Below are 18,831 nucleotides of genomic sequence, written 5' to 3'. Positions count from 1 at the left end.
GTGTCACATCCGAAAAAGTTAGCAATGCTGCTTTTTGGTCTATTATATCAAATCCTTTTATTATTTTAAAAGTCTCTATTAAATCCCCTCTCAGTCTTCTCTGCTCGAGGGTAAATAGTCCCAATTTCCTGAGGCGTTCTTTGTAGCTCAAATTCTCCAATCCCTTGACAAGTTTCGTGGCTCGCCTCTGTACCCTCTCCAGCAGAATTATGTCTTTCTTGAGTTATGGAGACCAGTGTTGGACACAGTATTCCAATTGCGGTCTGACCATTGCTCTATAAAGTGGCATTATGACTTCTTCCGATCTACTCGTGATCCCCTTCTTAATCATGCCCAACATCCTATTAGCTTTCTTCGCCACTGCCGCGCATTGAGCTGAAGGCTTTAGGGTTCTGTCAATCATTACCCCCCAAATCCCTTTCTTGTTCGCAATTTGGAAAGTACTTTTGTGATATATTTTTGTGCACTTATTGTTTGATTTGAAAATGAATAAAGATTTTTAAAAAATACTATAACAACTGTTCAAAAGCTCTCAATATTAATGATTAATTTTATACATAAAGTACACATATGTGGAAGAAGAACATTTTTATAGATTTTGTTTCACCTAGTAATCCATTCTACTCCTGCAGTGCTTGCGATAAGAAAGAGAAGGTACAAAGTTTCTGAGAATTCTTACCCTTAGGAGTTGGACCTTTGTTTAAAGTGCTTTCCTTTATAGACAATGAATATGACCCTAATAACCAAACATATTTGTAGAGACCCCTAACATCCTCCTTAGGGATATATGTGTCTATTTGTTATAAATGGAATTCATTGTGACTGGTGTAGTAGTTCATCCCCACTCCAGGAGTGGGGCAGTATATAAATGTGTGTACACAGAAGGGCTTGGCCTTAGGATCTGGGAAGAAAGCAAGGGGCTACAGTTTTTCAGGTTCTAGGGCAGGGGTGTCAAAGTCCCTTCTCGAGGGCCACAATCCAGTCGGGTTTTCAGGATTTCCTCAATGAATATGCATGAGATCTATTTGCATGCACTGCTTTCATTAGTATGCTAATAGATCTCATGCATCTTCATCCCTGGAGGAGGAACTTTGACACCCCTGCTCTAGGGGGAAAGGGAAGCAGCTGTGGGCAGAATTCCAGAAAGCATAAAGGAAAATCTGTTCCTTTCCACTGTGTAGAGTGAAGTTGGGGAAATTTAAAGGAGTGGAATTTTTTGTTCAAAGTGTTCTGACTTGACTCAAGGGACAACAATTAGGTGTTTTTCTATAATTACTCTGTAGGAGAAAAGGTTTCACGAGGTTCCAGTGTTAAGAAAATTATGGGTCAGTTCTTTTGGCATTAGTGTTCTAGTAAGCTTAACTCTTACATATGTAGGGATAAATAAAAGTATGAATAACCATAGATGTTATGACTCATAAAAGTTATCATAAGTTTATAATTTTGCCTTTATTTTACAGCAATTAAAATTATACAGTTTAAATAGCAATTTTAATTATATTTTCTTTAAAGTAATACTTTTGGTAAAGCCATCTCATCCTGGGTAGCAAAAAGAAATGTAGGCACTAATCTTTAGTGGATCAGGATTTCTCACCCTCCCACCATCCACCGATATACCCCAAGTACCCCTCCACATATGTACCTTTCATTTGCTCCCCAAATGCCTCAGGGCCCTCCAAAAGATCCTAATCGCCATATGCAGTGGTGTACCATGGTTCTTCAGCAACTGGAGGCCTATGTTTATATTTGTACCCCTACCCCAATATGTACCACACCACAAAGGCCCCATGCTTTTGTTTGTGACCTCCTAGCACCTCCTACAGCACCCCCTTCAGGATAGCATCCAAGGGCCAGTGCCATTCTTTCCACTAGGCATCTGCCTAGGGCAGAAGCATTCAGGAGGAAATCCTCCTCTTCAACCTTCCTTTTTCCCATTTGCCAGGATCTTGTCTTCCCCTTGTTGCCCTACCTCTTCCTGGGCCTCTGTAAAGGTACTTGGCATGAATATGGGGCCCTAAAATAGAGGCCTGAGTTCAAGTACTAATGTATCCCGCCACCCCCCAAGTCTAAATGCATCAAGGGGAAGGCAGCAAAGCACAGACCTCTACGGGAAAGACCTGTGCTAACACTGAGTATCTTTGAGTGACCTAGGAAGAGGCAAATTAACAGTGGCACCTTCAGGGGGAAAGGAAAAGGGGAACACGCTGGAGGAAAGAAGGGGATATGATGCTGAACCCACTAGGTGGGGGTGGGGGTGGGGGGTGGGAGGGGTAGAGGAAATGCTGGAATACAGGTTTTGATTTGCTGTTTAGGGCTGGGGCAGGGAGCACATGGTTAAAGTTTACTTAGGTCCTAGAGTGTCAGATACCCTAGGGCTTGGCCTGGATATTACCCGATTATCCCCCCTCCCCTTCATTGCCACATCATTGCCACATCACTGACATGTTATTCCTCTCACTTCCTATAGGAGTGATGCTTGATACGTTTCTTTTTTGTAATACTTCTGTAACTTTCTTTCTCTGCTCTGTCAAGAAAGTGGGTCAGGTTCTTTCTGTGTTAGAAACCCTGCACTTCAAGTTCCTACTGCAAGCATCCATAGCACTGGCATAGTAAGAACTGATTTCTTTGGGGGAAGGGCCAAGGCAAATGTAGATTGGCAAATGGCATAAAGTCTAAGGTGTGTTATACTCTTATTAATAAATAATGCCTTAAGTGTCACACTTTAAATATTTTAAACTCAATTATTTCAATCACTCATCAATACCAGACAACATGGGGGGCGTGGCTTGGAGCGCGCACGATATGGCAGCCTAACTACAGCGCTCCCGTATCCAGGCAACAAACGGAACAAAATTAAAACTTCTACTTTTTCAAATCGCTAAAAAAAATACACTAAACAACGTCGGAGATGGCGAATATAAAGCAGGGGAAAGCTGAAAAACCTTCAACATCGGGAATATCAGCAAAAAGAACAAAAGTCACTCCCCTGTCACCATCGAGTGTGCCGTTCCCGATGGAGACTGAAGAAATCACTGAAAAGGCTGATATAATGACTGAACTGTTTAAAATAAAACTTATGCTGACTGAAAACTCCAATAAAATATCTGAAGTAAAAGAAGAGCTTCTTAACATGAAACAAGAAATCCAAACTGAGAGACTGAGAATGACAGTGCTGGAAGAAAAAGTGGAGAGGTTTGAATCTTTCACACAGGAATATGACAAAGATAAAAAAGAAATAGCAGCTTTAAAAAATCAAATGGTGGACATGGAAAACCGAGGAAAAAGAAAGAACATAAGAATTTTGGGGCTGGCTGAAAATATTGAAGGAGGAGATCCTGTACAATTCCTAGAAAATCTGTTACCTAAACTGCTTCAGCTCAACTCAAAATGGCCGTTAGAAATTGAAAGAGCCCACAGAATCCCCACAAGAAAGCCAGTAAACCAAGCTGCTCCAAGACCTTTGATATTCAAGGTATTACGGTATCAACAAGCTCAAGAAATATTAAAAATGGCAAAAGCAAATAAAAACTTGAATTATAAAGGATCAAAACTGATTTTAGTACCGGATTTTGCTAAATATACTGCTAACATAAGAAAACAATTCCTCACATACAGACAGCAGCTGAAAGAAAAGGGATACATATATGGAATATATTATCCATCCACTATGAGAGTATCCAGTGGAAATAAATCCATATATTTTCAAGACCCGGCAAAACTGAAAGAATTTCTGACACAAAAAGATCCTAAGTTTATATAAATAACAGAACAATTCAGCTGAAGAAAGAAGAAAGAAGAAAGAAGATGGAAAAAAAAAAAGGGAAAATAAAGAAGATTATTAAAAGAAATGTTATCAACTGGAAATATAATTTATTGAAATAATGGATGCAATAATATAACAATATTTAAAAATTAGCATCCACAATCATTAATATCATTAATTATTATTAATATTATTAAAAAAAAAAAAAAAAAAATATATATTATTATTATCAAAATATAAATAAATTAATTATTTAAAAAAATATATATAAAATACAAGTTTTAATCAAAATAGATAATATATTCTATTATATAGCATATTAAATTATTATGATAAAGGATCAATGAAATGATTTACAATGAAAATATCATTAAAATATTGAAAGGAAAAATTTATAATTGTTATATTGAGAATAAGATTTAAAAATGAAATATATTAATTATTATAAAAACAATATTTTAACACTGTATAAGAAAATTATAATTTTATGAAATATATACAAGAAAATAATTGATTATTGACAGAAATAATTAATAAAATAGATGTCTAATATAAAATTTTTATTTGATTTAATTATTCAGTCATATTAACTTATTATGAAAAATAAGAAAATAATGTAATTGAATGATAGATAATTAATAAAAGATGAATTTATTATAAAACTTATTTACTGACATAAAATGTATATTTTAATCAATTATTCATTCAAATTAATTCAGTATGAAGATGATCTATGAAAACGATTGAAATGCATTATAATTAAGATCAATATTATATATTTATATAATACTGGATATATTTAAGTTATATGACGATATAGATATAGATATATATAGAGAATAAGAGCTATATTTGAAATATGTTTATTTATTAGAAATATTATATTACAAGTATGCATGATATTGAATTTAATTTTATAATTCAAATATATTTAATTCTCAGTAAATTTATAAAATTTTATAGATTAAATGAATATAATTTTTAATAATATAAGGGTGGAAGTATATAGAATGTATTGAATTCAGAAATATATTTTAAATAATATAATGTATTATTAGTTGCCTGGAGATGGAGATGTAGGTTTTGCATGACCAATGCGTGTTCCAAATCAGAATAAGATAATGGGTGGGAGGGGAGGGAAAATAATGGGTGGGTTAGGGGATAAATTTTCAATCAATGTGCTAGGAGCTAATCATGTAAACAATCATAGAATATTGATTAAGTATAATTATTAATCAGATGGATCTAAAAATGTATTCGCTGAATGTCAATGGTTTAAATCATCCTATTAAGAAGAAGAAATTATTATCGTTCCTTAAAAATCAAAATGCGGATATTTATTTTATTCAAGAAACTCATCTTTCGGAAATTGAATCAAAAAAATTATCTGGAGGTTTTATTTCTAAATGTTTATTTGCACCGGCTTTAAAGAAAAAGGCTGGAGTGGCTGTTCTAATAAATAAAAAATGTAATGCAGATTTTAAACTAATTAATTATGATCCCTTAGGAAGATGGGTGCATGTCGAAATGGTTCTGGGAAATACTACCCTGAATTTATTCAATTTATATGCTCCTAATACGAATCAAATGGAGTTTTTTAAACAAATTCAACAATTGCTCTTACCACTGGCTACATCTAATTTAATAGTAGCAGGGGATTTCAATGCTGTAATGGATCCGATATTGGATAAAAAACCAAGTAAAGTTATGAAATCATTAGGCTTAGATAATTTGATACTATCTTGTGATTTAGTAGATATATGGCGAATTCTTCATTTTAATGATCAGGAATTTTCTTTTTGTTCTCAGGTCCATAAATCCTTTTCACGAATTGATTATATATTTGTTTCTAATAATATAGCGCAGCGTGTCTTAAAAGCAGTAATTGATCCCATTATAATTTCAGATCATGCTGGTGTGTGGATTAATCTTCAAAATTATGATGCTGAAAACTCTGATTTAATTTGGAGATTTAATAATGATTTATTAGCGGATTCAAAATTTCTTGAAGATTTCAAAATAAAAATGCAAGAATTCTTTCAATTTAATGAATCAGATGATATTAATGCTGAGATCTTATGGGATGCTTTTAAAGCAACTATGAGAGGAAATATTATTTCATATTCAACATTTATTAACAAACAAAAAAAAAAACAATTTATTGAGATGGGAAAGCAAATTAAATTATTAGAAAATAAATTAATTGAGAAATGGGAAAATAATACATTACAAGAATTATTAAAATTAAAAGTTAAATACAATGAAATTTCTTCTCAAATTGTGAGGAAAGACATTTTCAACAAACAAGTACAATATTATGGAAATTCAAATAAAGCTGGTAAATTATTAGCAAACTTTCTAAAAGCAAAGAAAAGAAAATCTAAGATTATTGCAATTAAAGATACAAAAGGTAACACACATACCAACACAAAAGATATTATAACACAATTTCTTGATTTTTATAAAGAATTATATACTTCCAATTCTTATAAAAATAAAGAACAAGACGGATTAACTTTTTTAAATTCATATATTGGACCAAATATTCCAGATCATATAAAAGGAAGTTTAGAAGAACCTATATCTTTAAAAGAATTAGAAACAGCATTGAAGTCTCTTAGAGTTGGATCCGCTCCAGGTGGAGATGGGTATACTGTTGAATTTTATAAATTTTTTCAAAATATCATATTACCACATCTGTTAAATTTATATCAATATCAAATAAAGAATGGAAAAATTTCTGGTACTATGGCAGAATCAATAATTATAGTCTTACCAAAACCAAACAAAGATCCTACTCTGGTTTCAAATTACAGGCCTATTTCATTATTGAATGTGGATAACAAATTAATGGCTAAAGTATTAGCATTAAGATTGGCAAAAGCTCTCCCTTTCATTATTGATGTACATCAAACAGGATTTATTGCTAAAAGACATTCATCAAATAATACTAGATTAGCATTCCACTCATTAAATTTAGCAAAAAATATAAATGATCCAGCTTTTTTAATATCTTTAGATGCAGAAAAAGCTTTTGACAGAGTGGAATGGAATTTTATATACCAAGCTTTACAATGGTTTGGTATAGGATCCGGTTTTATTGAAATGATTCAGACATTGTATAGCTCTCCTGGAGCAAGATTATATATTAATAATAATTTATCAAATAGATTTAACTTGCACAGGGGAGTTAGACAAGGATGCCCTCTGTCTCCTTTACTTTTTGATATTGTCCTAGAACCTTTATTAATTGCAATAAACAAAACTAAGGAGATAGAGGGAATATCATTTAACAATTTTGAATTTAAAATATCTGCATATGCAGATGATATATTATTATATTTAAGAAAACCGGAAACTACTATTCCATGTATACTTAATTTAATAGAAACATATGGTACTTTTTCTGGATATAAAATTAATTGGAACAAATCTGAAATTCTCCCAATAAATGTTCATTGTACCAAAGGATTATTTGACCCATATTCATTTATTTGGAAAGATGATGGTATAAAATACTTAGGAATTATGATCAAAAATACAATTGAAGACACAGTCAAAGAGAATGAAAAACTTTTATTGAAAAAAATAACAGAAATGTGTGAGCAATGGAATCCATTACATCTTTCTTGGTGGGGAAGAATTCAAACAATTAAAATGATGATATTGCCTGTGGTTTGTTACCAAATGAGTATGATTCCAATATTTTTTCAGGGGTCATTTTATAAAAAACTTAACAATATTCTTACAAAATTTGTTTGGTGTGGGAAAAGATCAAGAATCGCTTTAGTATCATTACAAAGACCAATTATGGAAGGGGGGGTAAATTTTCCAAATTTTTATAGGTATCATCAAGCCTATATCTTAAGACAGGGTATGTATTGGATCCTCCCAGAGCTTCTAGAAAATGTACCAGATTGGCTATATTTAGAATGGCGGCTCCTGTTCCCTTTATATCCAGAACAGTTAATAACTATAACAATGCCTAAAAGATACAAAGACCACAGAATTTTATTTGACACTTGGAAAACATTGAGATATATTAGTAATCTATCACCTGAACCTATTGCTAAATCTCTAAATCAATCAATATGGATAAACTCCAGGATCAGAATTGGCGGATTTAAAATCGTCTGGAAACAATGGATAAATGCAGGAATAAGAACATTGAATGATATCATATCAGAAGGTTCACTGCTTAGTTTTTCACAATTGCAAAATAAATTTGGATTAAATAAATCACAATATTTTAAATGGATGCAATTGAAGCAGGCCATTCAGGTAGGGTTCCCTGAATGGAAAAATCTAAATAATCAATATAGTTTACAGGTTCTATGTTTCCAGACGGATTTGTTGGGTCACCAAGCCGCAAAATGGTACAAATTGATATATGGATTTTTAAATAAAAAAAAGAAAACAGGTCTTAGGGATATTTGGAGTATTGAGATAGGTCAGACAATTTCTGAATCTCAATGGCCACGATTTTGGTCCTGGAGATTAAGATCTACAAGGTCAGCATCTATGAATCAAACATGGTTATTTTTATTACATAGAGTATTCTGGACCCCAACGCGCCTGCAAAAAATAGATAGTACTAGATCTAATAGATGCTGGCATTGTAAATTGGAAATAGGGACGTTAGATCATTTAATCTTTTTTTGTCCCTTTGTAAACGCATTTTGGAATTTAATTTGGCCCCAAATTAATAAGTTACTAGAGAATCACGTAGGACTCTCGTATGACACCATATTATTTGGTACTGCAATGAGAACTAAGAGTCCGATTTCAGCAAACAATAATAAGCTATTACTAATACTAACAGGAGTCGCCATGCAACAAATTACTCAAAATTGGAAAGATTACACCAAATTAAATTATACGTTCTGGTGGAATTCTGTTTGTCATATTTATAAAATGGAAAAAATAATAGCGTTACAACAGGGAAATCATCTTAATTTTAATAAAATTTGGCAACCATTGACAAAATATTCTAATGATTAGTTCTTAGCACAATGATAAATAATTATATATGAATGGGGTGGGATTTGACTAATTAATGGAAATATACTATATAAAAAGGGGATGGGAATTATATTTTATATGCTAATGTATAATCTTTATCATATTATATTTTAAATACGATGTATTATTAATGATAATATTTTAAATATGTAAAAAAACTTTATTGTATATTATATTACTCAAATATTGTAAGAATGGAAAACTTATAAATAAAAATTAAAAAAAAAAAAAAATACCAGACAACATGCATATTTATGAAATCAATTAAATTATATTTAAAGATGTCTCGAGAGGCAGTGTCTCATATCTTAAATTAAACTTCATCAGGCATAAGTCTGTTATAAAAGACAAATATGTCCACACAAATCGCAATATCTTGCAAAGTGTTCTAAAAATCCACCTGATATTGTGCCCAAATAACTGTCATCATGTAACACGTATAAACAGTTGAAAAAAATTAAACATTTTTAACCTGGAGAGAGGAGGTTAATGCCCAAAGAAGCCTCTATGCAGCAGGAGCTGAACTGCAGATCTCCCACAGCAGTGGTCCAGACTGAAGAATCCAGAAATGGGTCATCCAGGCTGTCATGGGAAGTCATAGAGGGAGGCAAGAGGGGGGGCCAATCAATATAGTGGGAGTGCTGCTGCCTGGCTTCTATTGTGGCTGACGAGGCAGCCATGGTAGGGACCGGCACAAGGTGTAGAAGTAGAAGGGACGCTGGGAAGCAGCGATCACAATATGATCCGTTTCGACCTGGATGCAGGGAAGAAACTTTGGTCCAGAAGGACGGCCACAGTGCTGAACTTCCGAAAGGGAAATTACGAAGGGATGAGACTCATGGTGGGGAAGAAGATTAAGAAGAGGATAGGCACTGTAAAAACACTAGAGCAAGCTTGGTCCCTTTTTAAAGACACAGTCACCAAGGCGCAAAATCTACATATACCACGTATCAACAAAGGATCCAAGAGGAAAAAGAACAAAGAACCGGTGTGGCTCACTGTAGAGGTGAAGGAAGCGATAAGAGACAAGAAAGCTTCATTTAAGGAATGGAAAAGGTCAAAAACGGACGAAAACTGGAACAAGCACAAGCAACATCAATGCAGGTGCCATAAGGCGGTAAAAGGGGCCAAAAGAGACTATGAGGAAAAAATAGCCAAGGAGGTAAAGAACTTCAAGCCGTTCTTTCAATATATTAAGGGGAAACGACCCGCGAAGGAAGTGGTGGGACCGTTGAATGACCATGGAATAAAGGGAGCGCTAAAGGAGGACAAAGCAATCGCCGACAAACTGAACACATTTTTTGCGTCTGTATTTACCGAAGAAGATCTACACAACATACTGGAACCCATCAAGCTATATGCTGGAAACAAAGACAGAAAGCTGACAGGATTGACGGTCAGTCTAGAGGAGGTATGTAGGCAGATTGATAGGCTTAAGAGCGATAAATCCCCGGGACCGGATGGCATCCTTCCGAGGGTCATCAAGGAACTGAAAGGGACCATAGCTGAACTGCTTCAGCTAATAGCCAATCTGTCGATCAAATTGGGAATGATTCCGGAAGACTGGAAGGTGGCGAACGTTACGCCGATCTTCAAGAAAGGTTTGAGGGGAGATCCGGAAAACTACAGACCGGTGAGTCTAACCTTGGTACCGGGAAAGATGGTAGAGTCGCTGATAAAGGACCGTATCATTGATCGCCTTGACGGACACGGGCTGATGAGGACCAGTCAGCATGGTTTTAGCAAAGGCAGATCGTGTTTGACGAAGTTGCTGCACTTCTTTGAGGGAGTAAATAGACAGATAGACAAGGGCGACCCAGTCGACATTGTATATCTGGATTTTCAGAAGGCGTTTGACAAGGTTCCGTATGAACGACTACTTCGGAAAATTGCGAGCCATGGGATCGAGGGTGAAATTCTCACGTGGATTAAAAACTGGCAAACATCAAAAGTAACACCCTAAAACCTAATACACGTCTCAATGGGAAGTCAGTGAAACTGAACCAACAATGGAGTTATAAAGGAGAGAATGAGAGGATGAACTGCTTTGATTTTTGGGCATTTAGTCCAATAAAAAAGTATCTTTTAAAAAAAAAAATTCTTTATTGATTTTTCAATCTACAAATGCGCAATAAATGATTCACATATTATCTTATTTCGTTTATGTTTTGTTTTATTTCTACAGTATACTGTACTGTATATTATCTTTAAAAGTGGACTAACACAGCTACCACACCATTTCACTAGGAAATGTGAAATTCTGTGTGCCTCTACAGAGGATTACTTGGAACACACCAGAGAAAGTTCTATTTGCCCTCAACAGATAGATTGATGTCATCACTTCCCTGTTTTGTTGAGTAGTGTAACTTGCTCACAGCTACTGGCTGAAGTGTGTGATCAAATTTGCAAAAAACAAACTCAGAGGAAACTGAAGAACTTGATATTCAAAAGTAGATCATCAGTGAATTAAATTACCCATATGCATCTTTGTTAAACAGACTGCCTTGAGTGCTCAGAACATTTTAAATCTCAGGTTTTATTATGAATAATTTCAAATTCAAGCATTGTTATAGACTTCTAGTTAACTTATAAACAAAAGATCTTTGAATCAGAAGATAAGGTAAACCAGAGAGTGAGCACACTCTTGGAAATAAAACTGCCTTACTTAAGTGCTTGGTTTATCTTCTTATTTTTCTCTTTGATCATTTTGTTTTATGAAGCACAACACAGCTGGCATCAACTGTGAGTCTTGTGCAGTGGGTTACTATCGTCCTTATGGAGTCCCAAAGGAAGCACCTCATGGCTGCATTCGTAAGTTTCCTTTTTTATTTACCTTTCAGAACTAGCTATCACCTGTTTTCAGAACCTTTTTATTATGCAAACTTTATAAGATCCCTGGATAAAATGCTAAAGTTTTTAGGAAGAGGCTGCAATAGCTCCTATCAGAATTTTAAGACATGCTTTATGTACTAATGGAATCTGGAAAATCTATATATATAAAAAAAGGAGAAGGGCATGAGTAGGCCACAGCTTACCTATAGTCTACTTAAAGCTAGGTACCTCAGTATATCAATGTGAGTTTCATTTTGGGGGTTTTTTTTGTTGCTGTTGTTTCTGTTTTGTTTTGGGTTTTTGCAATGGTTCTATGATTTCTGTTTCTGATGGAACATCTGAAGATGTTAGCTAATGCGTTGTTCCAAAGTAAAAGAAACCTCATCATGCATCCATAGTATGTTGCTCCCAGTCTTGGCTTTCATAGCTATATTTTCTATATTCAAATGACAATCAAAAGGAGGAATTTTGGCATCATTACCCAGAGAAAGGAAAGGTTTCACAAATGCTACCGCACTTATAGCTAGGGTAGATGAGAAACCAAGAAAGGAAAGGTACAACTCGCATAGGAACCTGATTAAATATAATATCACATAAAAATCTGAAATTCTTCCATGGATAAATACTAAGGGACTCATTTTCAAAACAGAAAGATGTCCAAAAGACGGCATAAACCAGCACTTGAACATCCTAACCACTAAGACATCCAAGTGCTGATTTTCAATACTGTCTTTCTGGACATCTTGCAAGTCTTCCTAGCTGCTGTGCATCTATAACTCAAAGGGGAGGCGTGTTCTAGGCAGGCTTGGATTTGGATGTCTTGCGGTGATAAATGAATGCTCCCCACAGACTCTGACCCTGTCCCTGCCCAAGGATAACCGCGGATACCCATTCCTGTGCCATTCTCTATATTACGTCCCATCCCCTTTCCCTGTAGCATTGGAAGGAGTTTTCAGTCTAGCCCTAAGCTCTCCTATCAAAGAAGAGAGAGAAAGTTAAAAACAATCTCAGAGACTTCCCAACCAGAGAGACATTTCTACAAACAAGGTTAAAATAGAGATGTTCTACCCATTGTGGAAGCAGAGAGGAGTTGAAGAACTACCACTAATATGAGTTTTATGAACAGGATACAGCTGAGGAGAGGAATAAAATCTCAATAAAGTACCAGAGCAAGCAAAGGATTCTAGGTGTGGAAGGGGAATTCACTAAGGAGTAGGAGTTTCTGATTGACTGAGCCCAGGGAAAACCCAAAAAAATCAAAAAGGACTGTTGACTCAAAAAAGAAAAGCCAAGGGATCACAGACACACATCTAAATTTCTGATTGCTAGAGTGGAAGTACCTAGGACCATGCATATTCAGTGTTATGCTGGAATACCACTCAAGATTCGACTGACATTTATTTAATAAAAGATAAGCTGCCCGATATTCAACAGCATTTAGCCAGCTGGGAATGTCTTCTGGTGGGCTAAACCTGCTAATTGTCAATATTCGGTAGGAGATAGCTACAGTAGATACCTCCCTCTGAATATCCTGATCACCAGCTATGTCATTTCACATAGCTGGTCAGCACCAATATTCATTGGCTGATTGGCTAAGTCTAGCAGCCAGATAGATCCACCTAAATACAGTAGAATCTCAGTTAACCGGTATTCAATTAACCGGCACTTTCAACCAACTGGCAAAAAAAATTGTCAGGGGGAAAAAATAAAATCTTCCGTGCTCCTCAGACAACCAAAGTGGTGCTCCTGACCCAACGCCCCCCTCCCTTCTCCCTCCAGCCTCAGAGGCAGCAGCTACAAATCTCCCTCCCTTCACTCTGTTCCCAAAGCAGCAGAACTGCTTCCCCCTTCCTCCCTCACTCCGTTCCTGAAGCAGCAGAGCATCCTGACAAACCCCCTGCAGCTGGTGAGCAGAGAAAACATTGGTAAAAAGGCTACTTCTGGCCAGCCCCTGCAGAGCCTTTCCTCTGCCATGTCACTTCTGACGTGGCGGAAGAAAGGCCCTGCTGGGGCTGGCCAGAACCTGCCTGTTTACTGGTGCTTCCTCTGCTCACTGGCTGCTGCTACAGCTTTGTGTGAGGGAGGGAGAGGGTTTGACAGGATGCTCTGCTGCTTTGGAAGCAGAGGGAGAGAGGGTTGTCAAGACCGGCTCTACTGTTTTGGGAGTGCGGGGGAGAAGGGAGGGAGAGAAAGTGGTAAAGAAGTGAGGGAGAGAAAGTGGTAGAGAAAGAAGGGAAGAACGGATGCTGAACCTTCAAATTGGGGTGGATGGATGATACAGTGAAGTGGGAAGGGAGACCAAACTTATTTTTACAGTAACTTTCGAGTAACCAGAAACGCATTTGAGACCAAGTGATTCTTTGTAAACAAGCACTGAAAATACACATGGTGCACTATTCCTGTATACTTGTTCATATAGCGCCACCCTATCATTGCTGACCAGGGCCACACTCATTACTAGGGCTGAATTTTGCATCTTTCTTCATAGATAGAATAGGGCAAAAAGGGGGAGGTATTGCCCTCTATGTCCAAGAAGGATTAGAGTCTATCAGAGAAGGGCAGATGGAAAGAAAAGAAAAACTGGAGTCCCTTTGGATAAAGATCCCTGGAAAAAGCGATGCAGACACAAAAATTGGCCTCTATTATTGACCCCCAGCACAGACAGAAGAAGCAGATGAAGAAATGATGAAGGAAATCAACCATGAATGTAGAATGGGAAATGTAACAATCATGGGAGACTTCAACTATCCAGGGATCAACTGGAACCTAGGAACCTCGAACTACGGCAGGGAAACGATGTTCCTGGAAACAATAGGGGACTGCTTCTTAGAACAAATGGTGGGAGAACCAACAAGGGGTTCCGCAACCTTGGACTTAGTCCTCAATGGCTTAACTGGGAGAACATCAGACGTGGAAGTCCTGGTCCCCCTGGGGACGAGCAATCACAGCATGATCAATTTTAAAATTGGCATTGGAAAAGGGAAAAAAAACCAAGACCCAAACCACAACCTTTAACTTCAAAAAAGGGAATTATGACAAAATGAGAGTCATGGTAAAAAAACGGCTCAAGAATAAGACAGCCGGAATCAAAACGGTCGATCAAGCATGGTCCATACTAAAAAATACAATCACCGAAGCGCAGAATCTCTACATCCCGCAGATATCCAAAGGAAGGCGAAAAAAGAACAAAGGAGAGCCAGCTTGGCTAACTAAAGGGGTGAAGGATGCGGTAAGGGATAAGAGGAACTCGTTCAAGAAATGGAAACGTGAACGAACAACTGAGGCCTGGATTAGACACAAGGTCGACCAGAAGAAATGTCACAAGGTGGTAAGAGATGCCAAAACAGCCTATGAGGAAAAGATAGTGCAAGAAGCCAAAAACTTCAAGCCCTTTTTCAGGTATATAAAAGGGAAAAAACCAGCAAGAGAGGCAGTTGACCCTCTTGACGACCAAGGAAGGAAAGGGTGCATTAAAGAAGACAAACAAATTGCAGATAGGCTAAATTCATTCTTTGCCTCCATCTTTACCAATGAGGACACAACAACAATACTGGAAACAAGAAGGATGTTCATGGGTGACATAGAGGATAGCCTCACCTCAGTGAACGTGGAATTGGACATGATATACTATCAGATTGACAAACTGAAAAGTGACAAATCCCCCGGACCGGATGGAATTCACCCGAGAGTATTAAAGGAGCTAAAGGTAGAAATTGGAGAACTGTTACAAACCCTAGCTAACATGTCAATTAGAACCGGGCAAATACCTGATGACTGGAAGATAGCGAATGTCATCCCAATCTTCAAAAAAGGATCAAGAGGAGAACCAGGCAATTATAGACCTGTCAGTCTTACGTCGGTTCCTGGGAAGATGGTTGAAGCACTAATCAAGGATAGCATAGTGCAACACCTGGAGAATCATGACCTGATGAGAGCTAGTCAGCATGGCTTCAGGAAGGGGAAGTCATGTTTGACGAATTTACTTCAATTTTTCGAGAAGGTGAACAAACTAATCGACAACGGAGACCCGGTGGATATAATTTACTTGGACTTCCAGAAAGCATTCGACAAGGTCCCGCACACAAGGCTTATAAGGAAACTACTAAGCCACGGAATTGAAGGGGACGTACTTAGATGGATAGGCAAATGGCTAGAGAATAGATTGCAGAGGGTAAGCATAAATGGGAAATTCTCGGACTGGGAGAAGGTGACTAGCGGCGTGCCCCAGGGCTCGGTTCTTGGGCCCATCTTATTCAAGATCTTCATAAATGACCTTGAAGAGGAAACAACAAGTATTATAATTAAGTTTGCAGATGATACAAAACAATGTCGGGCAGTTGAGTCACAAAAAGAAAGTGAAGATCTCCAGAAGGATCTAAATCAGCTGGAGGAATGGGCGGAAAAGTGGCAAATGAGGTTTAACATAGACAAATGCAAGGTGATGCACCTGGGTAAGAAAAATAAGGAACATGAATATAAAATGTTAGGTGTAACATTGGCCAAATCCGATCAAGAAAGGGACCTGGGGGTACTTATAGACAGGAACCTGAAGCCGTCGGCTCAATGTGCGGCGGCGGCAAAGAAAGCAAACAGAATGTTAGGTATGATAAAGAAGGGGATCACGAGTAGATCGGCGGCCGTTATAATGCCACTTTACAGAGCAATGGTCAGACCACACTTGGAGTACTGTGTCCAACACTGGTCTCCATACCTAAAAAAGAATATAACCCTGCTGGAAAGGGTGCAGAGGCGAGCCACGAAGCTAGTAAAAGGTATGGAAAATTTGAGCTACAAAGAACGACTCGAAGGACTGGGACTGCTTTCCCTCGGGAGGAGGAGACTGCGAGGAGAATACTGAATGGATTCGATAAAATTGAGCAAGAAACACCGTTGTTCACATTGTCAAAAGTGACACAGACAAGAGGTCATGGACTGAGGCTGTGGGGCAGCAGGCTCAGGACAAATGTCAGGAAATTCTATTTCACACAGCGAGTGGTGAACGCTTGGAATGCTCTCCCAGAGGAGGTGGTGACGGCGACTACCATTCTGGGTTTCAAGCGTGAGTTGGATGCACACCTCCTTGCAAATCACATTGAGGGATAGGGGTAATCAGGGTCTCCATCTGGGAGCATCTGGCTTGGCCTTTGCGTGTGCGGGTCGCCAAAATAGATGGACCTAAAGTCTGATCCGGTGAAGGCGTTTCTAGTTAGTATTGGGGTTCAAGAAGGGATTGGGCAACTTTCTGAAGAAAAGGGGATAGAAGAGTACGGATAGAGGACTACTACACAGGTCCTGGACCTGATGGGCCTCCGCGTGTGCGGACGGCTGGGCATGATGGACCTCTGGTCTGACCCAGCGGAGGCAATGCTTATGTGCTTATATGCTTATGACTCCTGAAGTGAGTTCTCTGCTGGGGAGAGGAGCAGGTGTAAGATGTTTGTGTATATTTTAATAATTTACAATATATTTCACCTTTCACAACACAGATACGCAGCATTCATAATCATTAAAATCTAAATCAAATACAAATCAATAAATTAAAACATAAGTAAGATAAATATTGTGGGGCCAATATTCAGATCACTGGAGGCAGTCTGGTTACCTCCCACAGTTGGCGACAAGCCCAAAGTTCAATGCTGGGGCCATATCTGGCAACTGGCATTGAATATCTAGTTTAAATTTGAAAATTATTGAAGACCTTTCTCTTTGTAAGATTTCTGGGAAATTAAGGAATGTACATTATTTTTGTAATTTGCTATGTAAACCACGTTGATCTGGAAGGTTTTGCGATCTAGAAATGTATTTTAATGTAATGTAATGGTAAACATAGCTGGCTAAGCCGATATTCATCTCAGTTATCTGGCACCCATGGGAATTGGTGGATGCCGGATAAGTGTAGTTTCTCTGCACGTCTTCAAAGTTTGCATCTCAGTTAAGATCTCAAATGTTTTATTATTAGGATTTTTTTTATATACCGCCTATCAAGGTTATCTAAGCAGTTTTACAGTCAGGTACTCAAGCATTTTCCCTATCAGTCCCGGTGGGCTCACAATCTATCTAACATACCTAGGGCTATGGAGAATTAAGTGACTTGCCCAGGGTCACAAGGAGAAGCGCGGGGTTTGAACTCACAACCCCAAGGTGCTGAGGCTGTAGCTTCAACCACTGCACCACACACTCCTTTGCTCTAACCTAATTGCTCTAATATTTTTTTAGCATGCAGTTGCAATCCTGAGCACTCAGATGGCTGTGAAGAAGGATCAGGCCACTGTTACTGCAAGCCAAATTTCAGCGGAGAAAACTGCAATAGATGTGCTGAAGGCTACTTCAACTTCCCATCCTGTATCCGTAAGTATCAAAGTAGGGTATTAGCTGATTACTTCTCAGCCTAATTTTGCTCAAGATGAAATGTAAAGTCTGAGTTATGAACTAAGGGTGGGTCCATCTTGATTATTTTGAGTGAGGTTGAGAACCCTAAAATATTGGAAAGAAGGGGCAGCAATGCTTTGCCACTTTTATCCATTGTATCCTGAGACTTTGGAGTTTATCCAACATTGGAGATTACAGAGGAAAGTTATCAATATGGGCTGCTGTTAAACTGGGTTCTTGGATCACAGGTTGCGTTATTTTAGCACAACTTCTCGTTACAGTACTCCCCCGATATTTGCAGGGGTTCTGTTCCAGGAACCTCCGCGAATCTTGAAAAACCACAAACTAAACTAAATTAAACTAAACCTTAGGTTTGTATACCACATCCTCTCCACAATTGTAGAGTTTGACACGGTTTACAAGAGTTGGGAGAGAAAGGAACTCCAATGAAGGTTAAAGGATATAGTGAGAATAATATTTGGAGGGCATAAGATGCCAGAGAGGGAGTAGGTATTACATTTTTGAGAACAGCCAGGTTTTCAGATATTTGCGGAAGATTTGGAGAGAGCTCAAGATCCGAAGGGGGGAGGTAAGGTTGTTCCAGAGCTCAGTGAATCTGAAGGGGGGAGAGGTCCCTAGTTTTCCTGCACGGGAAATGCCTTTTAATGAAGGAAAGGATAGTTTTAGTTTGTGAGTGGGTCTGGTGGTATTAGGATTTGAGGAATTCCAGGAAAGTGGGATAAAGGGAGGGAGGATGCCGTGAAGGATTTTGAAAGTTAGACAAGCGCATTTAAAGTGGACCCTGGCGTTTATCGGAAGCCAGTGAAGTTTGGACAGGAGCGGTG

The 18,831-nt window shown here is 37.7% G+C and overlaps 1 protein-coding gene across 1 annotated transcript in view; it reads left to right on the top strand.

Moving 5' to 3' along the window:
• Window positions 1-18,831, top strand: part of LAMA3 (laminin subunit alpha 3) — a 509,154-nt gene that overhangs the window by 78,944 nt on the left and 411,379 nt on the right. Inside the window, exons 9-10 of the mRNA XM_033933874.1 lie at window positions 11,506-11,596; window positions 17,834-17,965. Of these exons, the coding sequence (XP_033789765.1) occupies window positions 11,506-11,596; window positions 17,834-17,965 (223 nt within the window). The remainder of the gene's footprint in view (window positions 1-11,505; window positions 11,597-17,833; window positions 17,966-18,831) is intronic.

This window comes from Geotrypetes seraphini, chromosome 2 (genome assembly GCF_902459505.1).
Source record: "Geotrypetes seraphini chromosome 2, aGeoSer1.1, whole genome shotgun sequence".
Taxonomy (NCBI): Eukaryota; Metazoa; Chordata; class Amphibia; order Gymnophiona; family Dermophiidae; genus Geotrypetes; species Geotrypetes seraphini.
Note: the sequence above shows the minus strand (reverse complement) of the source record. Positions and strands in the feature narration are given on the sequence as shown.